A 27,539-nucleotide genomic window follows, 5' to 3' on the forward strand; every position below is an offset into this window, starting at 1 on the left:
CAATCCAAGAATTATTTGAGTGACTCCAGCCATGAAAATAAAGACATCTCCTTGATTTCCCCCTACTATACGCTGATGCAAGTATTAATTAATACCACATAATTAATACCAGATCTTGTCAAGCTCTAAATGCCAACTTGTCAGATAATCAAGAGTCCACTCTCCACCCTCAGCTCAGTCTCAGCAATGATGCTGTTCCATCGATCAACTTACGCTTAGAACTGTCCACATCCCACAGTGTTTCTAATGAATCCCAAATCCCTATTCTCAATCCCACTGCACAAAAAGTTACAAATGGGGGAAAAAAATCTACTATCGAAAAATGAAAAGAAATCCCAGAAGGAAAGCACGCCCTGAAACTCAAAGTCGACGAGGGCCTTGGGGGTTCATTAAATGTTCACCTTTCTCTGAGGTCTTCAGAGCGTTCTTGTATGCACAATGCAACGCCAGGGAAAGCTCTGCAGTTTTTGTCACTTCAGAGATGGTTTCCATGGGAACTTCATTTCCAATGCATCAGGGTTTTATTTCAAATGAAACAAGGCTTCTCTAAAGAGAGAAGCAATGAAACAAATATTCTTGATTAAGTTATTTTTGAGGTAGAACTGTCTTTTCCCAAAACTTGAATCTCTGTATAATGGCTTCCTTGTTCTATTTAGTGCTAATGTTAAAATATACATGAGACATGGGTTAGAACATACTCCTGTCATACACATAGGTACAAAATGTACATACAGCACAGCACTGACCCTCAAGTACCTGATTAGTCATAAGACAGCATTCAAGAAGTGTTGAAAACAATACGTTGCATTCTACACAAGAGAAATCTAAAAGTTTCAGTTTAAAAAAGAAGAGAGCCTCCCAGAGAGAAAAGTTGTCACTTAGGTTCTAAAAATTGGCATAAAATTAATTTAATCAATCAGATGTTATGTGGTCTGCACTATACAAATTGGTTTTCAATAGACATATTTGTCATATTAAAATGTTAGGTAGGGGCCAGCGCTGTGGTGCAGTAGGTTAAAGCCCTGGCAGGCAGCACCAGCATCCCATAATAGGTGCTGGTTTGAGTCCCAGCAGCTCCACTTCTGATCCAGCTTCCTGCTAATGTGCATGAGAAAGTAGCAGAGGATGGCCCAAGTCTAGGATGCCTGTACTCATGTGAGAGACCTGGCTCCTGGCTCCTGGCTCCTGGCTTCGGATCAGCTCAGTTTTCCTGTTACAGCCATCTGGGGACTAAAATAGTAGATGAAAGATCTCTTTCTCTTTCTCTTTCTCTTTCTCTCCCTCTCTCTCTCTCTCGCTCTGTGTGTGTGTGTGTGTGTGTGTGTGTGTGTGTGTCTACCTTTCAAATAAATAAATAAACAAACCTTTAGTGAAAAACTACTTGCTCCCTGCCACATGCATGGGACACCTGGATCGGGTTCCATTCTTCAGGCTTTGCTCTGGTCCAGCCCTTGCTGTTGTAGGCACTTGGAAAGTGAACTCGTAGATGGAAAAATCTCTGTCTCTCTGCCTTTAAAAATAAAATGCCATTTAAAAAAATGTTTAGATACATCTATAGTTTGTTGGAGGACAGAGAAGAAAGAAGCACAATTCTAATATGACTAAAACTCTGGGTTCAGAGAACTATGGGTAGGATGCCAGAAATGAAAAGAACAAGGAATAGAAAGGATAAGTCTGTGTGATGCAAAAGAAAATAAATAAGAAGATGCTAACAGATTACTAGAGCTTTGAAGAAAAAGGACCAAAATACAAACTGGGGAATCAGCTAAATGTAAGATGATGAGTTGTCCTGAGCTAGAATATTTACTGACAGAACCATCAAGGAGTAAGGGCTGATGTTTTCCAAAGGTACAATCATTAAAGAAGAGAAGGAGACTTGGCTTAAATGTCAGAAATGCCAAGTGCAGCAGCTGGGAACAAGATCTGGAGACAAACCAACAAAAATCAAATTCCAACAATACAATTCATTAGCTATATGAACTCAAGAAATTATTTAGCATCACTGAGACAGAGTGTCCCTCCAGGAAAATCAGGGATAGCAATACCATAGTTGCAGATGTGTGTAAGGTATAAGATTTACTTCAGTAAGTACACATTTTTTTTATTTTTCATTCTAATTGTTAATTAATTTTTAACAGATTCAATGTGATTTGTAGATACAATTCTAAGAACATAATGACATTCCTTTCCTCCCTCCCCTACCTTTCTCGCCAACCCTCCATGCTTCTCCCTTTTTTCTCTTTTTATTTTTTGTTTGTTTCTGGGATAACGTATTTTAAATTTACATTATAGTAAAAAAAGGCGTACTACTTCACCAAATAGGAAGTTTAACAAGTAAAAAGAAAAAAAATAGTTTAGTGGAAATATAAACAATGGCTATAAACAACAATTGAATGGAAAAATGACATTTCACCCATACACATTAAATTTTAAAGAAATCACAGATCAGCATCCCATATGGGCAATGGTTTGAGTCCCAGCTGCTCCACTTCATATCCAGCTCTCTGTTATAGCCTGAGAAAGTAGTAGAAGATGGCCCAAGTGCTTGGGCCTCTGACCCCATGTGGGAGACCCGAAAGAAGCTCCTGGCTCCTGGCCTCAGATCAGCCCAGCTCCAGCCATTGCAGCCATTTGGATGAAAGATTCTCTCTCTTTCTCCCTCTCTGTCTCTCTCTTTCTGCCTCTGACTCTCTGTGGCTTTGCCTTTCAAATAAATAAACAATCTTTTTAAAAATTGCTCTAATGATCTTTGTTATTATTCCAACTCCTGAAATTTACTGTCAGGAATTAATTTAGCTATTTCTAGATTTCTTATGACTGATTCATGTAAAGTATATCATCTCCATCTTTCTTTAAAAGATTTATTTATTCATTTATTTATTTATCTGAAAGGCAGAGTGACATGGAAAGAGAGAATGAGAGAAAGAAGGGGCGATAGATAAAGAAAGTGAGAATCTTCCATCCACTTGTTCTATTTTCCAAAGGGCCATAACAGCTAAAGCTGGGTCAGGCCAAAGCCAGGAAGCCAGGCCCTCCAACGGAGTCTTCCATATGGGTAGCAGGAGCTCAAGTACCAGCTCTCTGCTAGTGACCCTGGGAAGCAGGGCTGGATCAGAGGCAGAATTGGCTGGGCTCAAACCAGCACTCTGATATGAAACGCAGGCTTTCCTAGGGGCATCTTAATGCACTGCACCGCAATGCCCGCCGCTTCTTCCTATTTTGAAAGAAAACATGTCTTTATATTTAAACTGTGATTTATTTAAATGACATGTAGTTGAGTTTTGCATTTTCTTTATCCAGTGTAACTTTTTCTGTCTCTTAATTGGCATGTTTGGACTATTTATGTTCAATGTAATTATTGAGTTGAGCCTACAATCTCACTATTTGTTTTCTACTCATCCCATCTGGTCTCTTGTTGTTACTATTTTCCCTTTCTTTTCTTGCCTTCATTTGAATTATGTGAGTTCTTTTTAGTATACTCTTTTAGCTCTTCTGTTGGCTTATTAGTTATATCTCATTTTTTCAATAGTTGCTAATAGCATTAACCATATGAAAATTTTTCCTATCACAATGTACGTTGAAATAGCATTTTAATATTTTATGCTTGACATAAAAAACCATAAAGGAATATGCTTTTGTTGCTATATATTTTATTTTACATTTTATAAACCCAATAATATATGATTTGAATTTTTGCTTTAAACTGTGAATTGTCTTTTAAGAAGCTTGTTTAATTAGCTAAATATTAGTACTTTATCTTTAAGCTCTTCATAGTGGTCTTGAAAATGCACTTGTCAGATACACTGCTTCAAAATGTGTGATGCGTGGTCAGTCCTGTTGCCGTACTATAATATCAGTCCACGCCACCTTTGCACTGAGATGTGCACCTCACAGATTGCTCTCAGGTAATGATTAAAAGGGACAAAGATATTAAAGCAAGCCTGTTCCTGCCTGATACAAGACTCCCCCTGCGGAATTCAACTCGGGAATTCTGTCAACCTTACCCTTAGCCTTGTCAAGTGGATGACTCTCCCAACTTCTTCTAGCTGCCTCTCATTTTTCCTGGCAGGTTACATATCTAATCTAGTCCTGTCATCTGTTTCTCAGACAATCTGGACCAATGCAAGTGGTAACAAATGGGATCCAATCAAAAATACAATAAAATAGGGACTAGGGACTGACTCCACTTCTTGTTTAGTAGTTGAAGAGATCACCGCAGTGGTCAATGAGTTGAGCATAAAAAGTGACTAGCACACAGTGACTGTTCAATTCCTAAAGGTTTCATTGGTGACAATCTAAGATGAAGTCCCTATAGAGGGGAACAACTGTTGTAAGTGTGTTGATTCAGAGCTTTGGAATCATACCTGCAGAGACAAAAATCGGCTGGTTGGTGCCAATTTGCCTGGTAAACAGAAAAGACAAACATAAACTATTAGCCATTATCCATACCTCTTTAACAACTTACAAATAGGTTCTTATCTCCAACCTAAGCAGTAGGCTGAAGTTTAATACTTGGAGTCACAAAGCTCCAAAATATTTTCATTTTCTCATTTTACAACATTTAAAAAGCAATCCATCAGCATATCTATTACTCCTATGGTAATCTTTTATGTTCAGTTTTCAGAGTCATCTTTCTACTACTCCATCATTTCTTTTATGTCCTAACTTTTTTAGAGGACTTTAGGGATATCAGAGGGAATTTTTTTTAAGTTTTTATTTAATGAATGCATTTTTCATAGGTACAACTTTAGGAATAGAGTGGTTCTTTCCCTCATACCCACCCTCCCACCCCAACTCCCATCCCACCTCCTACTCCCTCTCCAATCCCATTCTTCATTATGGTCCATTTTTAGTTTAACTTTATATACAGAGGACCAACTTTATGCTAAGTGCAGACTTAAACAGTTTGCACCCACACACACACACAACATATGAAGTACAGTTTGAGAACAAGTTTTGCAGTTATTCTCATAGTACAACTCATTAAGGACAGAAGTCCTACATGGGGAGTAAGCGCACAGTGACTTCTGTTGTTCATTTACTCAGAAGGAATTTTAATAATGCAGTTGAAACATTTTAGAAAACTATATATGGCAAGAAGCAAAACTGAATACCAAATGGTGTGTAGTTTGGGGAAATGAAATAAGAAGGAGACTTATTTCTGTCATGGAGATAAAGACTATTGTGCTAGGCCAGACATCCTGGATTTCCAATCCTACCCCTTAACAACAAATGAAGGTCTTCAACGCATTTAAGCAAATTCAAACTAAATTCAACACCAATTAAATGGGTGGCCTGGCCTCGTGGAACTTCCCCTCCCACCACGCCTCATTAATGAGAGGGTTGTAAAAACCCATAGAGCTCCACCTACCTAAGGAGAGCAGCCTGGCACTACCACCAATTAAAATGCCATCCACAATCCAGGGCAACCTCCCTATAATTACCAATGTCCTGGCCCAAAGCCTGGCAAGTTATTTAGAGGATCACCTCCCGCTTCTAGTAAAAATACTAACCCAGATACCCCCAAGACTGAAGATGCAGATGCCCTCTGCTCAGAGCCAGCTGCCTGAAGTGGTTATGTCCTCACTCGGCCTATCCTCGGATTCTTTCATGATGATTCTGCATGCCCACACTCAGCGACAACCTTTCCCTGGCACACATAACTGCAGAGACATGCTATCAGGTGCCTTCCTGCTTCACCACAGGGTCCCCACCTCAGAGGTTTAGCCTGGAGTGGCCGTTGGATCACAAGGTCAAATTCCTATCTATGGGCTTCATTCACCCTGTTGCTGATGGCCTATGAGGGGACTTCAAAAAGTCCACAAAAAATCCAAATTACATCTTAATTCCATTGTTCCATGAATGCCTTCATATGTTAGAGTGACAGAGACATGTGGTACAGAAAGTGTCTTATAACATTCTCTATCATGTTGCAATCTTTTCTCAGTGCATAGTGGTCCCTGACTCTTCTTTTAAAACTAAAAGTGATTGTGGACACGCTGTGGTGTGGTAGACAAAGCCTCTGCCTGTGGCGCCAGCGTCCCATATGGGCACCAATTCATGTTCCGGCTGCTCCTCTTCTGATCCAGCCCTCTGTTTATGGCCTGGGAAAGCAAGGAAGACAGCCCAGGTGCTTGGGCCCTTTACCTACGTGGGAGACCTGGAAGAAGCTACTGACTCTCGGATTCGGATCAGCCCAGCTCTGGCCCTTTGGGGAGTTAACCAATGAATGGAAGATCAACCTCTTTGTCTCTCCCTCTCTCTGTCTGTAACTCTACCTCCCAAAGAAAAAAATAAAATCTTTAAAAAATAAAAAAGAGCTAAAAGTGATGCACTGGTGTTGTGGCACAACTGGTTAAGCCACCATTTGGAATGTCTACATCCCATATCAGAGTCCTGGTTTGAGTCTCGGCCACTGTGCTTTCAATCTAGCTCTCTGCTGATGTGTCTGGGAAGCAAATGATAATAATTCAAGTCCTTGAGTTCCTGACATCCGTAAGTGACACCTGAATAGAGTTCCTGGCTCCTTGCTTCAGCCTGACGCAGCCTCAGCTGTTGTAGCCATTGGGAAAGTGAGCCAGTATATGGAATACACCTCGTTCTCTCTCCCTCCCTTTTAAATAAATATATAAATAAATATTTCTTTGTAAAAACTAAAAGTAAAGTATACATTGAAGTGAAGCAGGTTAAGCAGAAGCTTGGGATGGCTGCATAGCACATTAGAGTACCTGGGTCCAAGTCTCCTCTCTGCTTTCAATCTCGCTCCCTGCTCATGCACCTGGGAGACAGCAGATGATGACTCAAGTACTTGAGTTCCTGCTACCCATGTAGGAGACTCAGATGGAGTTCCTAGATCCTTTTCTCAGCTTAGCCCAGCTCTGGCTGTTGCAGACATTTGGGGACTCTAAGTAAATAAATAAATAATCTGGAACCCTACAGGCTTAATTACTGAGTATACGGAAGGGAAGAAAGGAGACTGTTGGGGTTATAAAAGACAGCAATCACTCATCCTATTCTTTGCACTCTTATTAGAGAACAAATGGAGAAATAAGACTCAGGATCCTCACAAAATAGCAGAAGATTAGCTTTAGTCCTGGAGAAGTTGACTGGAAAACAGTTTAGATCTTCAGCCACGGTGAGACTTTCTCATTCCCTCACTGTATTCCCCAGATAAATCCAATGGACCCAGGCCCAGGAAGCATTGAACAATATCAGACCTTCATAAAACTGGGTATAAGTGCTGGTCCAGAGGGGTAGCCAGTTCTAAACACGGAACCCTTCAGAGAGGGCTGTCATTTCCAGTTCAGTCTCCCCGTTTCTAGAGTGACGAGTCTCTCCTCTCACCTCAGGACGAGAACAGAGAAATAGGTAAAGAGAAAAGACTCTTTCCTTCCTTTACTCTCCTAGGGAATAAAAGAACCATCATCTGCTTTTGGACCGAGAAACATGGCTCGTTTAGAAAGACAGGGAATAATTTGCCTGAACAAGCTTTCCTCTTGGAAAAAAACGTATAATTGCTTATATCACATAAGCATATAGTTTCACATTAGATTTTTGCTTCCTAAGTTCCATAAATATAGCACAGAACTGCTTCACTGCTGAAATATTTATTTTTCAAATTGTCTCAGAAAAGAACGAGAAAATGTGAAGAGAGCAGCCTCTCAATGACTATTTTCCCTTCAGCCCAGATGGCTGCCTGTGGGGATCATGGCCTTCCTAGCTTCTGGGGGCCAAGGTCATTCTATGCAATCTCTGGGTAAATAAACAAAACCTAAGCTGTTTTAGAAGCTGTTTTCCCATACCATCTGCAACTTTAAGAAGAAAACTGGTAGTTAGTATCCTGGAACAATTCACCAGCACTTTCTACTTATAATAACACTCCTGGACTCAGGGAACAGACAAGGCACTCAACTCTACATAATTTGTGTGAGGGAAAGAGAGACATTTTTAGAAAACTAACCCCACCACCTATCACCTAGGCCTCAGGTACATGATATGACCAGGAAGGAATAAACCTTCATGATTTGGTTAGGGAGCAAGAACAGAAAATCTTTCCAAAGTATGCATAGGATGTAGGGAAACCACAAGCAATTGTGCAGGATTCCAGAACTAGTAGAGGAAGCACCAATACAATGTGTAGGCTGGACTAGACAATGAGAGGGAGAGAGCTGTATGGGAAAGGCCATTTAGCACAAGTGTGACATTGAGTTAATGAATGCAGCCCACAGAATCCCCACAGGCAGAGGCCAGAGGAATAAATACCGTCCCTTTCTCTCTTCTTCCCTATATTACTCACTAAGGCACTGGACAAGAGGGGCTGTGAATGCATCTGTCACACTGCAGGGACAGAGCAGGATGGATAAGTGCAGGGAATGGGTTTTGAGACCAAATGAAGGATAATTAGCACAGTCAGAAACATGCCTACAAAGGAGGCACAAAGGATAACACGAATAAAATGATAAACATGCAGGCCCTCCAACTGCCTCACATCCACCAATCAGGAGGGCTAGGAGCAGTGAGAAAAGTGCCCAAGTCCTCCAGGAAGGTGGGGTCTGTTGAAAAAAATCCCAATTTTTATCAAAAATGGACTAGGGCTAGGGTAGTGGAGTCTAGTTCTAAATGTCTGGGAAGAGCCAAGGTGGAGAAAATCAAGGTACCATTAATAGTGAAACAGGGGGTGGAGCTAGGGGGGCACTGATTCACAATTAGCCAAACAAAATTTCATCCAGGAGAGCATCAGGAGGAAGATCTATATGCTCTGTTATGAATTTTGTGCATGATCGTGTATCCAAGGGAGAAAATGTATCCAGAAAGAGGGAAGTTGGAGACAAATGATAGCTGATCCACTGAAATGCACACTTCTCCCCTGAATGTCACTGTAGTAACAGAAACATATCTGCCACTGGTGTCAAACACTTGTTAGCGCCCCGTCTATGCGCCCTTACATCCTGCTCTCATCCGGATGCGCAGCAGCTTCCAATGTGCTTTCACAGACTCCCAACAGCAAGCGCCACTATACTGTTATTTACCGGTGAGCCCCATTCAAAATGGCAGAGCTGCATTCCTTGCTCAGGGGAGCATAGAAGGCTTGGAGATGTGCGTTCCCTGAGGTCCTTGAACCCATTTATCAGGGCATAAATACTCCAGATGCCTGGTCACTGAAAAAGACAATTCTAAGGCATATCATACAATGGCTTCAAAGATGCCATGTAGGCTTGAGCCAAAGTTGGCCATTATCAGGATGTGTGTGATACCGAATACTTTTTCCATCTTCCTCAATCTAACCTCTGTATTCCTCTACTGTATTTGCATGGATCACTTTCACAGCAATTTTTGTCTTGGGTATGCTGGTGCATTCAATCCACGCCTAAGAAGGGGAAAACCAAATGAAAAATGCAGAATATTGCACCTAGATAGAAGAAAAATTTGAAGAAAAAAATTTTTTGTGGACTTTTTTTTAACTTTTATTTAATGAATATAAATTTCCAAAGTACGATTTATGGATTACAATGGCTTCCCCCACATACCGTCCCTCCCACCCACTACCCTCCCCTTTCCCACTCCCTCTCCCCTTCCATTCACATCAAGATTCATTTTCGATTATCTTAATATACAGAAGATCAGCTTAGTATACATTAAGTAAGGATTTCAACAGTTTGCTCTCACACAGAAACATAAAGTGAAAAATAATAGATGATTTTTTTTAAATGATGATGAAATCAGATCGGACCTATTGTCATGTTTAATCCCAGTGAGAGTCAAGTTGGGAGTTGATAATTTCTTTTTTTTTTTTTTTTTTACAGAGGATCAGTTTAGTATACATTAAGTGAAGATTTCAACAGTTTGCACCCCCATAGAAACACAAAGTGAAATATATTGTTTGAGTACTCGTTATAGCATTAAATCTCAATACACAGCACATTAAGGACAGAGATCCTACATGAGGAGTAAGTGCACAGTGGCTCCTGTTGTTGACTTTACCAATTGACACTCCTGTCTATGGCATCAGTAATCTCCCTATGCTCCAGTCATGAGTTTCCAAGGCTATGGAAGCCCTCTGAGTTCTCCGATTCTTATCTTGTTTAGACAAGGTCATAGTCAAAGTGGAGGTTATCACCTTTAAGAATGAAAATGTTTAGAATCCAGAACACATCACAAAAAAATTTAAAACAAAAATAAACTTTCTATATCAGGCTATCTCCAACTCACAGGAAAATTCTCAGAGTTCTCAGCTCAGGAAACTAGCTGGTGAGTCCGTGGTCCAGCATGGCTGCCACTTTACTTGAGAAGACAGTGAGGTAGCACAGCAATCCTCAGAGGCTGTTCCCAGAGCAGCAACAGAAGCATCACCTGGGAACCTCATAGGAATAAAAATGCTTGAGTTCTACTGAATCAGGAGCTCTGTGGATGGAACCCAGAATTATGTCTTAGCAAGGTCTCCAAGCGATTAGGGTATAGCTAACCTCTAGAATCTGGTGTAGCTTCTGGTCCCAGGAAGTGAACTGAGGTGCATGCATTTAACTGATTCAGAAAAGGCCAATCACTTTCTGGATTTGCCTCAGGAGAAAGGAGATGGAAAATGTTGGAAAGGAAATGATGTCAGAGATGAAGATGGTCAAACACAACGCTTTATGATCACAAAACCCACCTGCTTGTGATGTGAATGCTGATAAAGGAAAGTTTGATGAGAGGAGGCACGCAGCACAATGACGATGGTTAGTGACACTCTGACAACAGAACGACAGAGAATTGCCTGGGTGGAGCATGACATCATCAATATCTACCCCAAGACAAACCAATCATCAGAAAAGAACAGATCAAAGGGGCACAGATGCTATAGCAATCCTAGGCCACAAGTATTAAAGATGAAGTGACCCCTAATGACCAAGAGGCACAAGAAAATCACAGAAACTTGCTCCTTAGATTAGTGATGTTCCTCTCTGAGAGTCTGTTATAATTTAAAAGGAAATAACAGATACTAGACTTGTTTAAATAAAGGGGAGAGTGATCCAACATGGGAAGTGAGATACTCAGCAGACTCATAGAATGGCAGATGTCCTAAATAGCACTCTGGCCTCAGAATCAGCCCTAAAGGCACTCGGATCTGGCTGAAAAGCCCATGAGAGTATTTCAGGCATGGAAAGCCAAGACACTCTGGCAAAAAGATCTCTGTGAGTGAGATCCCAGTGGAAAGAACAGGTCTTCAAAGAGGGAGGTGCCTTTCTCTGAAGGGAGGAGAGAACCTCCACTTTGACTATGACCTTGTCTAAACAAGATAAGAGTCGGAGAACTCAAGGGGCTTCCATAGCCTTGGAAACTCATGACTGGTGCATAGGGAGATTACTGATGCCATAAACAGGAGTGTCAATTTGTAAAGTCAACAACAGGAGTCACTGTGCACTTACTCCTCATGTAGGATCTCTGTCCTTAATGTGCTGTACACTGAGGCTTAATGCTATAACGAGTACTCAAACAGTATATTTCACTTTGTGTTTCTATGGGGGTGCAAACTGTTGAAATCTTTACTTAATGTACACTAAACTGATCTTCTGTTAAAAAAAAAAAAAAAAGAAAAGAAAAGAAACTATCAATTCCCAACTTGACTCTCACTGGGATTAAACATGACAATAGGTCTGATCTGATTTCATCATCATTTAAAAAAAATCATCTATTATTTTTCACTTTATGTTTCTGTGTGGGAACAAACTGTTGAAATCCTTACTTAAGGTATACTAAGCTGATCTTCTGTATACTAAGATAATCGAAAATGAATCTTGATGTGAATGGAAGGGGAGAGGGAGTGGGAAAGGGGAGGGTGGTGGGTGGGAGGGACGGTATGGGGGGGAAAGCCATTGTAACCCATGAGACGTACTTTGGAAATTTATATTCATTAAATAAAAGATAAAAAAAAAATAAAAAAAAAAAAGGAAATAACAAAGAGGAGATATAAGAAGGACAAGCTGAAGACAAGCTTACAGGATGTGAATTTATTCCTAGTAGAGTGACCAAACTCTTAAGAACAAGGAGAAGAGGACGGACTCGAGCCCTGGTTGGTTCAGAAACAAGAAAACTATGTAGTCTCTGTAGAGATGCTCCCCATAACCATTCTCTTCTTGGGAGCCATCTCTGCAAGTAGGCAAGAACTTCTTTATGAACCAAACCAATTCCTATTGCTGTAACCAGAGAACAACCATACTTAACACGGGGAAGATGACTAACGGAGAATGCCCATCTTTCCCTCTCTTTCTGCACCTGTCCACGTCCTTCCCATATGAATGCACTTCCAGGTTTGAAAAATGTCCTATGTAGGGCCAGTACTACAGGCTGATCTGTACAGAGAGTGTGCACAGGGAACCCAGCACTCACAGCACTGACTGGGAAGCAGCATCTCAGAGAGGTTCAGTAGCAGCCCAGCTGCTCAGGAACCACACATTGACTCAGGAATGAGAATGGGGAAGAGATCTGGAGACATTAGGATCTCTGCTTCCATTTTTCAGTTACCCTCACACCAGAACCAAATTTAAGGTACAAAGCAGTTCCCCAAACATTCAAGCCTCCATTCGGTCACAATCCATTTTTCATCTTAGCATCAGGGTACGGTCTTCCAGCTCCTGCCCTCCCATGTCCAAGAAGGACAAAGACTTGGCTAGCGTGGGACCAGCAGGGGCAGGGGGTCGTGAGGAAGAATGTGCTTAAAGTGTATATACTTATTTCTCTTGTTATGGAACGAAAACTAAAGCCTGAATTATCCTGGAATCCATCCTGACCCAAAAACCATGAAGAAAGGAATCATCCATCTGTGACAATAGGGTCATAAGATGAATTTAAGGGCTGACCCTGTGACTTAGTGGGTGAAGCCTCCACCTGTGATGCTGGAATCCTATATGGGCACTGGTTCAAGTCCTGACTGCTCCATTTCCACTCCAGCTTACTGTTAATGACCTGGGAAAAGCAGCTGAAGATAGCCCAGATGTTTGGGCCCCTGCCACCCATGTGGGAGACCGGATAAAGCTTCTGACTCCTGGCTTCAGCCTTGCCCAGCCTGGATGTTGAGGCCAACTTGGGAGAGAACCAGTGGGTGCAAGACTCATTCTCTCTCTCTCTCTCCCCCTCCCTTGTATGTGTGTGTGTGTGTGTGTGTGTCCCTCTTTCTGCAACTCTTTTAAGTGGATACATAAAATCTTTTTTTAAAAAATATGATATTTAAGAGAGTTTCCTTTATGTGTATGAATCAGAGATCTGACCACAAACCCAAAGAAATTTCCCTCAGGCACTCTCCTGGGATAGGTTTCAGTAACAAACAAGAAAAACACAGTTTTCACAAATAGAGCACACTTTGACTTCAGGATATAATTGTACTCCCCAAAAGGTCTGCCAATTCCAGGAGTAAAGCAAGAGACCCTGTCTCCAGAACTGTGGTTGGGATGGATGTGGGGTTGATTCTAACAGGGGATCCCTACCCTGGTTCCCTGCACAGTTGATACACAGTTGATAACTAGTCAATAACACTTGGTGAGCCTGTACATTGGTTGGGGTTCTTACATGCTTGACAGAGCAAATGCCCTCATCATATCATTTTCATTAAAAGTCTAGAAACTTGCAAAGCTAATAAAGATTCTTGTAGTATTAAATAACAATGGCAGTTCCCCCTTTAAAAAAAAAAAGGGCTTCAAGCTTGTGCATACGGAAGAAAGAGAAGAAGGAAATGTCATCTTACCCTTGGCTCTAGGGAAACAGTTATCTGCTATGTGGAGACAGCAGGGAAGAATCACACATAACCATGGTGACATTTTTCTAAAGATACCTCACTTTTGGAGGCAAGAATCAGTACATGTTCTCTATTATTTTGGCGAAGGCAGAAGTTCACTATATGAATGATTCATACTTTTATTCAATAATTATTCCATAATTTCAGCATTTGAAAAAATATCAAATCAAATTATGCCTACTTGCTATAGAAAGTTTCCTCCAAAATATGACGTAAATTGAATGATGGTGCAATTTTTTTCTAGAGTTCAATTTCTTCACTAATGCTACATATTTCTCTCTCTCTCTCTCTCTCTCTCTCTCTCTCTCTCTCTCTCTCTTCCTCTTTCCCTCCCTCCTGCCTCCCTTTCAAATAAATAAATATTTTTAAAACAGAATATTTCATAAAGGGAATCACACATTATTTAATCTTTGTGATTGGCTTTTTTTCATGCAGCATAATTCTCTTGAGATTTACCTAAGTTATTGTATGTACCCAAATTGTGTTCCTTTATGGAGGAAAGAGGTGTGGCTATAAAAAAAGTAATAAGCGGCCGGCGCCGTGGCTCAATAGGCTAATCCTCCACCTTGCAGCGCCAGCACACCGGGTTCTAGTCCCGGTCGGGGTGCCGGATTCTGTCCCGGTTGCCCCTCTTCCAGGCCAGCTCTCTGCTATGGCCAGGGAGTGCAGAGGAGGATGGCCCAGGTGCTTGGGCCCTACACCCCATGGGAGACCAGGAAAAGCACCTGGATCCTGGCTCCTGCCATCGGATCAGCGCGGTGCGCCGGCTGCAGCGGCGGCCATTGGAGGGTGAACCAACGGCAAAGGAAGACCTTTCTCTCTCTGTCTCTCTCTCACTGTCCACTCTGCCTGTCAAAAATAAAAAAATAAAAAAAATAAAAAATAAAAAATAAAAAAAAAGTAATAAGCAACATGAAAAATCTTTGTGGTAATTAAACTCTTCTTCATCTTGACTCTGTCAATGCCCATATTTTGGTTTTGGTAGTTTGCCATAGTTTTGTAAGATATTTACCAATGGAAAAAACTAGCTAATGGATACATAGGATCTGTGTATTGTTTCTTACAACTACCCGTGAATCTTTATATCAAAATAAAAAGTGTAGGGGTGTGCATTCAGCTGCTTGGGACACTCTCATTCCACATTAGAATGCCTTGAGTCCTGGCTGCTCTGCTTTCTGATCCAGCTTCCTACTAATGTGCATCCTGGGGGCCAGTGGCATAGTAGGTTAAGCCTCTGACTACAGTACCAGCATTCCATATGGGTGCTGGTTCAAGTCCCCGCTGCTCCTCTTCTGATCCAGCTCTCTGCTAATGGCTTGGGAAAGCAGTGGAAGATGTCCAAGTACTTGGGCCTCTGCACCCACATGGGAGACCTGGAAGAAGCTCCAGGCTCCTGGCCATTGCAGCCATTTGGGGAGTGAACCAGCAGATGCAAGACCTCTTTCTCTGTGTCTCTCCCTTTCTCTGTCTGTAATTCTGTCTCTCAAATAAATAAATAAATCTTTTTTTAAAAAAATGTACACCATAGGAGGCACCAGTGATGGCTCAAGGGCCTGGTCCCTGTCAACCACATGGAAGGCTCAGATGGAGTTCCAGGCTCCTAGCTTCGGACTAGACCAGTCCTGGCTGTGGCAGGCATTCAGGGAGTGGACCAGCAGATGGGAGATCTCTCTGTCTCTTTGTCTCTTCTCTCTCACTCTCACTTTCACTCTCTCTACCCTTCAAATGAGTAAAAATAAAAACTAAAATTAATATATATATATAGAAAGTTTAACTAAAGATAAATAAATTCAACAAAACAGAGTGATTCCTTCTATCTGGTGGCCCCATGCCTAAACGTCAGGACCATGACCGAGCCACAAACACAGAAGCCAAACCTCCAGCTCAAAGATGCCTTGAACATCAGACATGAAATCTCCAATACCACAGAAAAAGCAGATTTTGAAATCAAGTCCATTTGATACCGGAATACAAAAGGAACATGAGCAAGATGTAAGTGTAACATACAGAAAAACAGCTGTGAGACTGACTGCACACCTGGGAAGCACTGGTCTCTTCTTTTGTAAAGAAAAGGAGGAAGGGAGAAGAAGTACCAAAAGAAATTTTTAAAGCTAAACATAGTTTGCATAGGTTTTTGAGATAAAAGAGCCCAAAAATATGGAGATATTAGGAGTCTGGGAAAAATGAAATGTTAAGGGGTAAATCCCAAAGAAAATGAAAAGAATCTACCAAAATTCAACAGCTATTCATGATTTTTAAATCTTTATTGAATCCAGAATAATGGATACTCCATTAAGATGACAAAAGATACAAATCTCAGCCCCAAAGCCAGAAACTAAAGTTGAAAACACTAGTCATTCCTAAATAGAACTTACGATTTCTAAAGTCTCTACTGTGATTTAGCATTGTATTAAAGACACAGAAAATGCCTTTAAATGGGAAAGAGATAAAAGGCAAAAGAATCAAAAAGATAAAAGTCAAGTTTTCTCCACTTATAGAAGACTTTATTATGTATTTGGAAATTTGAAATAATCAATAGAAAAAAATCTCTAGAAATCATAATAGTTACATAAAGATATACAGTAATCAATAGAATTCATATATTTAAAAAATCAGAAGATCTAATGAAAGATGTCATTTTAGTACAAAAATAAAATAAAATTCCCAAGCATAAATCTAATAAGAAATATGCAAAGCATAGATGAGGAAAATAATAATACACTCCCACATGATACTAAAGTAGACATGAAAAAAAAATCACTTCTTGTTCAGAAGACTCAAGATGAAAAGATGCTGATTCCCTCAAAATCTACTTACAAATTTAATATGCAATATTAAATGCATCTATGCAGTGAATATGTCATCAGATTTTTTTCTTGGATCTAGAAAGATTGATTATGAAGTTATAGTTAAACACGAATGATCAGAAAAAACCCTGAAAAAGAAGAACAACATGTAGGAAGTTACTCTCATGATAGGAAAACATATTGGAGCCTCCACAGTTAAAGCAGTGCCATTGGCTTCTGGATAGACTGATAGACCAATGGAGCAGAATGGAGAGAACAGAAATAGACCAGCTGCTCAAAGACATTTAGCATGTGATGCAGGAAGGCGTTCAAAAGCAGGGAAAAGACAGGCCTTGTTATACATGGTGATAGAACAACTTGATAGCCATATGGGGAAAGATAAAGTTGGATCCATTCCTCACACCATACATTGTTACAATTTCTAAATTAATCAGGCATCCAAAAGTAAAAGAATGAAGTCATTCAAGCGTTATGAAAAAATGAGTGAATTTCTTCATAACATAAGAGGAATTAAAACGCTTTTAACTATGAAAGACACTTAAAAGCTTCCATGGAAATGTGTATTATGAAAACACTAGGCATGGATTTCAAAATTTTTTGCAAAATTTTTCTCAAAGTCAACATATTTTAATTACATTTCTCAAGAAGCTTTTTGAAGTACTTTTGTATGATTAAAACGCCAGAAATTGGGGGCGGGGGGTCAGGAACATGACCTGCTGGTTAAGACGACAGTAAAGGCACCCACATCCTACACTGAGGTGCCTATACTCAATTCCAAGCTCCAGCTTCACGTTGGCGTTAACCCTGGCTGAAGTGGTTGGATCACTGCCTCCCACTTCAGACATGTGGATTGAATGGTTCCTAGTTTCTCTCTTCGCCCCATGCCATCCTGGCCATTGCAGGAATTTGAGGAACAAATCAGTTAAAGGAAGTGCTCTTTCTCTCTCTCTCTCCCCTCCTTTCTCTCTCACTGCCTCTCCAATAAAATAAGTAAATAAATAAAAATAAAGCATAAGAAATAATAAAAAAGTAAACTTAATTTAAAATAAATACACTTAAAATCATAAAAAAGTCAATGGAAAAATTACAAACAGGAAAATATATGCAACCTGTACTTCAGACAAAAACCCAATTTCTTGGGGCCAGCGCTGTGGCACAGTGGGTTAATGCCCTGGCCTGAAGCGCCAGCATCCCATATGGGTGCCGGTTCTAGTCTAGGCTGCTCCTCTTCCCATCCAGCTCTCTGCTATGGCCTGAGAAAGCAGTAGGAAGATCGCCCAAGTCCTTGGGCCCCTGCACCCGCGTGGGAGACCCAGAAGAAGCTCCCGGCTCCTGGCTTCAGATCGGCGCAGCTCTGACCTTTGTGGCCAATTGGGGAGTGAACCATCAGATGGAAGACATCTCTCTCTCTCCCTCTCTCTGCCTCTCCTCTCTCTGTGTAACTCTGACTTTCAAATAAATAAATAAATCTTTAAAAAAAAACAATTTCTTAAAATTCTCCTAGTAACTTAGAACATCAAAATTCCAACAAAAAAGATATGGAAACCAGTCCATATAAGAATGTCAATAGCCACTAAATACCTGAAAACATCCCTACTCTTTCTTGTAATCAGAAAAATGCCAAATAAAACAACACCCAAAGTATTTCTCATTTATCATTTTATAAAAATTTTTTAAAATTTTAGAATATGCTATGGTGGAGAGTGTAAGAAAGCAGGCACTCCGATTTTTCGCTCAGGGGATACAAATGTCTAGTCTTCCTCCAAAATCCACAGATTCAAGACAATTCCAGTTAAAATCCCAGCCAGGTTTTTACCAGGAATTTATGGGTTAACTAAAAATTAATATAGAAATCCAAAGAATCTAAAATAGTTTAAAAGACTTAGTAAAAGGTGAATGAAGGTAGAGAATTTACACGAACTGATTTCAGCAATTATTCTAAAGCTAACCTTAACTGGTGTTGCTGCCATCAAGATAGACAAAGAGATCAGATGAACAGAACAGAGATAACAAACAGACATACACAAATAAGATCAACTGACTTTTGAGAAGAGGAAACAATCCCTGGAAAGCTATGTGCAAAAATAAATAAATAAAAAGACCCAAAAACCCACTAACTTTTGTCCATACACACACAATGCACACACAAAATTAATTCACAATGTAATGTAGACCCAAATGTAAAAATGTATAAAACTTCTAGAACAATATATAGGGGAACATCTCTGTGATCTTTTCTAAGAAAAAGTTTTTGAATATGACAACAAAATTATAACTCATGAAAGAAATAAGTGATAAATTGGACTTCACTAAAATTAAGAATCTGTCAGCAGGCCGGCGCCGCAGCTCAAAAGGCTAATCCTCCGCCTTGCGGCGCCGGCACACTGGGTTCTAGTCCCGGTCGGGGCGCCATATTCTGTCCCGGTTGCCCCTCTTCCAGGCCAGCTCTCTGCTATGGCCCAGGAGTGCAGTAGAGGATGGCCCAAGTGCTTGGGCCCTGCACCCCATGGGAGACCAGGAGAAGCACCTGGCTCCTGCCTTCGGATCAGCGCGATGCGCCGGTAGCGGCGCGCCGGCCGCGGCAGCCATTGGAGGGTGAACCAACGGCAAAGGAAGACCTTTCTCTCTGTCTCTCTCTCTCACTGTCCACTCTGCCTGTCAAAAAAAAAAAAAAAAAAAAAAAAAAGTGGACCATGCCAAGTATTGATGAAGATGAACTGAAAATTTCAAATACTATTCCAGGAAGTGTAAAATGCTACAATCACTTTTGGAAACAATTTGGCAGTTCCTTAAAAATGTTAAAAAAAGAAAGAAAGAAAACATAAACACTTAAGAAATGATTGAACCATCCATTTCTTTGTTTCACTCAAGAGAAGTGAAAAGATATGTCTATACAAAAGCTTGTAAATACATGTTCATAGTAATTTTGTATGTAGTAGCCAAAAACTGGAAACAATCCAAATGTCCAACAAGTGAATGAATAAACTAATTTTTGGAATATCCACACAGTAGATTATTACTTAGCAATGGAAAATGATCAATGAGTGATACATTTGTTAGAACCTCAAATACTTACAACAAGTGACAGGAAACAACAGTTTTGATTCCAGATTCCTGCCACTGTACACACTTGTAAAAAGCAGGTGATAGCTCAAGTACTGGGGTCCCTGCAATCCACAAAGGGAACCTGGATTAAGTCCCCAGCACTCATATTCAGTCTGACCCAGATCTGCCTGTTGCAGTCATTTGGCAAGTGAACCATCGGATAATCAATCTCTCTGTGTCTGTCTCTCTATGTTTCTTTGCCTTTCAAATACTCCTTATACCCAAAACAAAACAAAAAAAACACCTCAAATCCTATCTTCTCGGTTTTCTGAAGACAAATTTACAGTACATTAACATTACAGTCTTTTTTTTTTTTTTTTTGACAGGCAGAGTGGACAGTTAGAGAGAGAGACAGAGAGAAAGGTCTTCCTTTGCCGTTGGTTCACCCTCCAATGGCCGCGGCGGCCGCAGCGCTGCAACCGGCGCACCGTGCTGATCCGAAGGCAGGAGCCAGGTGCTTCTCCTGGTCTCCCATGGGGTGCAGGGCCCAAGCACTTGGGCCATCCTCCACTGCACTCCCTGGCCATAGCAGAGAGCTGGCGTGGAAGAGGGGCAACCGGGACAGAATCCGGTGCCCCAACCGGGACTAGAACCCGGTGTGCTGGCGCTGCAAGGTGGAGGATTAGCCTAGTGAGCCGCGGCGCCTGCCAAGATTACAGTCTTAATGTGCAACAGAACCCCAGAACTTCTTACTGCTATATACCTGTAACTCAGTGCCCATTAATCAACCTCTCCTATTCCTTCTTCCCCTCTTCCCTCCTTAGCCTCTGGCAACCACCATTAGACATTTAAGTTCTGTGAGATAACCTTTTTGTTTAGACCCCTCTTATGAAGGGACTTAAAAAATGTTTACATCAAAATAAACTTACTTTTTAATTCCACTTTCTTTGAAAGTTTTGCAGTACCATCATACATAAAAAGATATATGTATGTAATGCATGAATATATAGTATAAATATATATTTTCATCAAATATTGTGTATCCTACAATTCTCCAAATCAGTAGGGAAAAAATAGCACCCTTATTTTTATATAGTTACTTTTCATACAATGTCCAAACAGCCAACAATGATGGTGAATAATGGATATTCTACATCATTACTCATCAGCAAGATGAAAATTAAAACAGGAAAACATTACATTTCTTACAACAGGATGACTATAATAAAAATACCAAGAGTTAATGAAGATACAGAGTAACTGGATCTTTCAGACATTGTTGATGGCGATGCAAATTAAATCAAATATTTAAAAAATAACTGTTGACGGTATTTATAAAATAAACATATGCAACATATGCTTACCCTATTTTCCAGCAAATTAACATCTGGTTATATACCTAAAAGAAATGTTTTCATAGTTCAACCAAAATAATGCTCAAACTCTTCATGTAGGGATGTTTAACCTATCAGTTGAGACACCTGTGTTCCAAATTGGAGGGCCTGGATTCAGTTCCCAGGTCTAGACTCCAGTTTCTCACCAAGCAGAACCTGGGGGCCAGCAGTAATAACTCAAGTTATTGGGTTTCTGCCTCCATGTGGGAGCCCTAGAATGAATTTCAGTTCTGGTTTGGCCCTGACCCCACCCTGGCCATTGTGCGTATTAGGGGAATAAACTAGCACATGGGGACTCTCTCATCCTTTCTCTCTTTCAAATTTAAAATGTTTCCTAGATTTGTACTAACAATGGGAAAAAATGGGAAAATTTCTGTTTATTAACAGGATAAAAAATGCATACTCATACAACTGACTACACAGCAATAAAAAATTAAACAATAATATCCTCACATATAGATGAACAATATAGGCTGTATGTTGGCCAAAGAATCCAGAGAAGATACAGTCATATGCACAGTGGCTGGCTCTGGGGGTGGGAAGTTGATAAAAGGCAGAATTTACTGAAAAGAAGCAGGAGAAAACCTAGAGTGGATGGAAATGCCTTGCATCTTGATCTAGGTTATGGTTACATAGACACATGCATATGAATAAGTTTGTTGACATACATACTTAATATCTGTGTACTTTGCTACTAGAGTACAAAATTTTTAAACAAGTACCCATCACATTCCCAAATTCTAGGTCCCCTGAATTCAGTTATCTATTCCATTTCAGCCACAAAACACCTCCCCCCACCATCATATGCTTATTGTTTTCACTTCATCTGTATTGGGAAAAATCATTCAAACTGGGAAACTAAACATTCATCCACACTTCACTTATTTCCCAATAGAAGAGGACTTTACTGTGGAAAGTTTCAAGACTAAATATAGCCACACTTCACTTTTCATTGTTTCTCAAAGAGATTTTACCACTAATCATGGGTTTAATCAAAAAGTTGTTCTGGGGGCCAGCGCTGTGGTGTAGCAGGTGAAGCACCAGCATCCCATATGGGCGCCAGTTGGAGTCTGCTGCTCCACTTCCAATCCAGCTCTCTGTTATGGCTTGGGAAAGCAGTAGAAGATGTCCCAAGTCCTTGGGCCCCTGCACCCACACGGGAGACCATGAAGAAGAAGCTCTTGGCTCCTGACTTCGGATCAGCACAGTTCTGGCCGTTGTAGTCAGTTGGGGAGTGAACCATCGGATGGAAGATCTCTCTCTCTCTCTCTCTCTCTCTCTCTGCTTCTCTTCTCTGTGTGTAACTCTGACTTTCAAATAAATAAACAAATCTTTAAAAAAAAAGTTGTTCTGATCATTTGTATAAAACTTTATTTCCCTTTACTCTATAGTGTGGATTTATTGACTTATCGAGAGATCACTATCACCTCACCATAAGTCCCATATCATGGTCATCTGCAATGCCTGAAAATTATGTAGTAATTGCATCTCCTAGCAAGCAATTGCCTGGTGTGGTGCTGTCCAAAACTATCTCCACTCTGTTATTTTCTCTAGACAAGTGTCATCCAAGAGAAACATTATTCAAGTCACATAGGTAATTTTAAATTTTCTACCAGATATTTTTTAAAACTAAACAGGGAGGAGTAGGTATTGTGGTACAGTGAATTAAATCACTGCCTGGAAGCCCGCATCTTGTATCAGAGTGCTATTTCCAGTTTTGGCTACTCCAAAACCACATCCTGGGGAATAGCAGATGATGGCTCACGGACTTGGCCCCGCCACCCATGTTGGAGACTCACACAGAATTTAGGGATGTTGGCTTCCACCTGTCCTAGCCCTGACTATTGCAGGCTTTTGGTGAACCAGTGGATGTAACATCTTCCTGTCTTTCTCTTTTGCTCTTTCTCTGAAGACATAAAGATAAATGAATAATATATTTAAAATTAAACGATGAATTAATTTTCATATTTCATTTGACATAATAAATCCAAAATGTTTTCAATGTAATATTTCACATTATTTTTACATTAAGTCTTCAAAAATTCAGTGTGTGTTGTACACTAACATTGTGCACTAACAGTGTATCTTGATAGGAATGTCCTCATTTTAAGTTCCCAAAGGCAGTCATGGTTGGTGACTACCATACTGGATACTGTAGCTTCCAGTCACCTTGAACCACTTACTTTCACATCAGACCTCTAACATCAAGTTAACCCTTGATCTGAAACTCCAAATTCTTTCTCTGTTAGTCTTGAAATATCTCCATCCATTATCTTTGTACCTTTGAAATTTTATGTCACTCTCTTGAGAGTTCTAATCAACTAGACTTTGTCCCTAGGGTTCCACTTACCAGGTCAGTAGGCATCATGCTTGCTTCTATATGAAAGCTAACATATTTCCCACATATACACTATAAAATTCATCAAACACTGATCTTGTCCTTTTGCCAAGACCAGCTTAACAAAATGTTTCACCTCCTACATTCTTGCAAAGTGTGATATATTATAATTGTCCTGTGAAAAATAGCATGAAACTGTTGTGAATATATTCATAACTTAAATGTGTTAGTTCAAGTTACATGTGAAATGAAATCTTTCAAGAAAAAGATGAGACCAGAAAACACGGCATAAAGAAAAACAAAGTGGATTGGGATTTAAGCTGGGATTCAGTTCCAGCTCCGGCACCAGGTAGCTTTACATTCCTGGGTAACTTATAAATATTTCCTAATCTCCAGAGTAAGAGGTATTAAGTATTAGGTAAGAGAGGGCTGGATATAATGGTTTCTAAGCCCCATTTAAAATTGAGTATTCGACATTATAGAAATTATTTTCACAAAATAAAGAAGGGCTAGGCATGAGGGTGTAGGAGAATAAATCCATTTGGAAAAACACCCACTACATATAAGGATAGAAACTGCAAAAACTTGGGTTCCTTTTGAAAAGATAATGGTAATGAAAACACCTAATAAAAATCATTGAATCTCTTTTCTCAATTTATAAATACTTTTTTAAAGGTTATTTGGGATCAAGTTTTCTACAGAGTAAGTTTGACATCCTTACTCCTTAGGCTACAAATTAATGGATTGAACATGGGCACAATAATGGTGTGGAATAGGTAGGACACTTTCCCGTGGTCAAGCTGGTCTGAGGTACATATAAGTTTCCAACCCAAAGGAAAGAGAAACTACAATTACATGTAGACAGCAAGTAGCAAAGGCTCTGAACCTGCCCTCAGTGGAACTAACCTGCAGAATGCTGGAAATAATGAAACCATCGGTAATAAAAATAACAATGAGAATTCTAGTACCAGTGAACACAATGATAAAGACCACCAGCAAAGTTATAAAAGATAATTTGTAGGGCAGCTCAATGAGGGGAATGATGTCATAGACACAGAGATGCACAAGGTAGTCTGCATAAAGGTCAGAAAAATCATGTTTTCTTAATGGGCCACAGTCCCCAAACCATTATCCTGTACACATCCCACAATGTTTTACAGACAGCAACAAAGCAGTCACATGCCATGGATGACAGGAGGGACTCAGAAAAGACAAACATACGAGATAGGAATATCACAGAGAGACATGGATCCAAAAGTTCATGTTTGAGACACTTAATAAACTTTAAGAAACACCTGAGAATACAGGCAAAAGGTGTTCCAAAGAATTAAGGCGCCTTTAATAAAAGCTCCAACATTAGGAATCCCTAAGCAAGCCATTCATAGAAAGATCCTCTTCAGATCAGTTGCAGCTTAAATGGAAGGGACCCTCCCAGGTGCTACTGTGCACAACTACCCCAGTAAAATTAGCGTTAAACTTCTACCTCGTTAAGTCTTCACAGGTGAACTTAAAAGACGCGCCTGATTATTCCTGTAAGCCAATCAGAGATCTTAAGACCCTGTTCAAAGCAAAAAGATCAGTAAAGCTTTTTCTTTCATCACATCAAGACTGCTGCACCTTAAGACAGACGTACTGTGCCTGCCTCCTTTTTTGATTCTCTCTGGGAACTGTTATTGACAATAAAACTCTTAACGGGTTCTTCTATTATAATTCTCTATGCTCAAGCTAAATAGGTTTATAATTTACATAAGGGTAGCCTATCACCACCCACTATCTGGGAATCTGTAAGATATGTTCTTTCCTTCTTAAGGGGCACACCACTCACAATTGGTTTTGTTCCAGTTTAGCTTATGCTAATTAACAAACTTAAATGTTTCACAACTCAAAAACTTCTGGGAATAACTGACCATACAGGGGACATAGCTGCTGGTGGTGACTGAGACTACTACAGCTCATAAAGTGAATTCATTAGATGAGATAGGTAGAGACTTCCAGACCCAGGACAGGCAGGGCCTGTGCTACGCCCCCAATAAGCAGGAAGCGGCTATAGAAGATATGATCATTCTACGCCCTTCAACATCCCTTAGGATAAAGGGACTGGAGTCTCTGAAGGGAGAATGATGTAGGCAGGCAGATAGGATAAATTCATTAGGTGTGTGAGCTGGAAGACCACACCTTCACCACGCCCCTGTGTGATCTCATGCCCCTGTCTGATCCCACCTGTAAGCCCACCTGCCAATCAGCCTATGTAACCACGCCCCTTTGGAAGTAGATAAAAGGTTTGGAGCACGGTGGGCCCCTCCCTCACTGCACTTGCTGCCCATGCCTTCGGGGCACATGGCCTTCAGGCCGCCCACTCCCTGCTTTCCTGCCTGTACACTTACCCCACATGGCTCCTGGCCCACTCTCAGCTTTGTATGGACCCAACTTAGCCTCTAGACTTTTCTTTCTCCCCTGAATAAAGCCCTTATTCTCATGCACATTTCTCTCCGAATAAAAAAGCTTAAAAGCTAAAAAAAGAAGAAGGAGAAGAAGGAAAAGAAGAAGAAGAAGGAGAAGAAGAAAAGACAAACAGAGCTGAGTCACATACCCTGCACAGGAAATTATGTTTTTGGTGGTTTTGTTTTTTTTTGTTTTGTTGACAGGCAGAGTGGACAGTGAGAGAGAGAGAGAGACAGGGAGAAAGGTCTTCCTTTTCCGTTGGATCACCCCCAAAATGGCCGCTGCAGCCGGCGCACTGTGCTGATCCGAAGCCAGGAGCCAGGTGCTTCTCCTAGTCTCCCATGCGGGTGCAGGGCCCAAGCACGTGGGCCATCCTCCACTGAACTCCCCGGGCCACAGCAGAGAGCTGGACAGGAAGAGGAGCAACTGGGACAGAATCCGGGGCCCCGACCGGAGCTAGAACCCGGTGTGCCGGGGCCGCAGGCAGAGGATTAGCCTAGTGAGCCACGGCGCCAGCCGGAAATTATGTTCTTCTTGGAGATAAAACCAATTAGAATCTGGGGGACAGCAGTATTAAAATCTGTAAAGGACAAGGTGAAGAGGAAAAAGTGAAGAATTAGGCTCAGTCAATGCTATTAAGTCCGAGTTTCCCAGCAAGGTGATAATATAGAAACCTAGAAACAGAAAGAAGAGAAAGATCCAGAGCCCAGCTGGTCAGATGAACCTGGGAGGATGATCTGCCATGGAGGAGAAGTACTCTGCAGCTGTCCTTGTCTGTGAGAAGCAGAGATTTGAAAGAAGAGAGACTGAAAAACACAGAAGGCTACACATCGTGATAGGGAAGGAGATAGAAGGGGAAGAAAAGAGAAACCTTTACTCGGCACTAACCATGGGAAAGGCACTATTTTAACTCCTGGGTTGATACTATAAATATCCATATTTCACAGATGAAGACTCTGGGTCTAGTAATTTACACAAAGTCCCAATGCTACTGAGTTGCAGCAACAGAAGAACGCAAACTGCCTGACTTCTCACTTTGAGCAGGACACAGCAGGTCAGGCAGTCACTTACCTCTCCACCTTGGAGTCACAGCACTACTGCCTGTCATCCATATCTTTCACGGAGACACAAATGGCCCTAGGGAAAAGCAGGGGAGACTTTGGAGCTCAGACCTCTCTGCTTCTGCACGTTCAGGATCAAAACCTCCAGTTTGGGGGCCGGCGCTGTGGCACAGCAGGTTAACACCCTGGCCTGAAGCGCCAGCATCCCATATGGACACTGGTTCTAGTCCCAGCTGCTCCACTTCCAATCCAGCTCTCCGCTATGTCCTGGGAAAGCAGTAGAAGATGGCCCCTGCACCCACGTGGGAGACCCGGAAGAAGCTCCTGGCTTCTGGCTTCAGATTGGCCAGCTCCAGCCATTGCTGTCATCTAGGGAGTGAACCAGCAGATGGAAGATCTTTCTCTATCTCTACCTCTCTCTGTAACTCTGTCTTTCAAATAAATAAAATAAATCTTTTAAAAAAATTATGTCTGATTATAGCTTTGCCTTGAGGCACCTTTGAGCTTTCAGGAATGGGATTTTCTCCTTTCCTTAAACGTAAGATAATAGGAAGCCAAAGAGTTTTTATTTTGGATAGAGATCTCATTGCACTAGTTCTAGAGAATTCTGAAGGACCATTACCCACAAACCACTTTTCCCCAAGGAAAGATAAATGCTCATTTACATCATTGATAATTCTTCAT

At 40.9% G+C, this 27,539-nt stretch overlaps 1 protein-coding gene across 3 annotated transcripts in view; it reads right to left on the bottom strand.

Moving 5' to 3' along the window:
- The window catches only part of LOC100343776 (olfactory receptor 8B12), a 180,235-nt gene that overhangs the window by 4,642 nt on the left and 148,054 nt on the right, over nt 1-27,539 (bottom strand). Inside the window, exons 1-2 of one of the 3 annotated variants that reach the window (XM_051818918.3) lie at nt 1,365-1,506; nt 402-546 (exon numbers count right to left, since the gene is read on the bottom strand). The exons of 1 other annotated variant lie outside the window; for it this stretch is intronic. In XM_051818918.3, coding sequence (XP_051674878.2) covers nt 402-492 — 91 coding nt within the window. In that variant the 5' untranslated portion in view covers nt 493-546; nt 1,365-1,506. Of the gene's footprint in view, nt 1-401; nt 547-1,364; nt 1,507-6,728; nt 6,795-27,539 lie in introns of those variants that run through there. One more of the 3 variants, XM_089314015.1, reaches the window with a different exon arrangement.

This window comes from Oryctolagus cuniculus, chromosome 1, assembly GCF_051225735.1.
Source record: "Oryctolagus cuniculus isolate XC-2025 breed Fujian yellow rabbit chromosome 1, ASM5122573v1, whole genome shotgun sequence".
NCBI lineage: Eukaryota > Metazoa > Chordata > Mammalia > Lagomorpha > Leporidae > Oryctolagus > Oryctolagus cuniculus.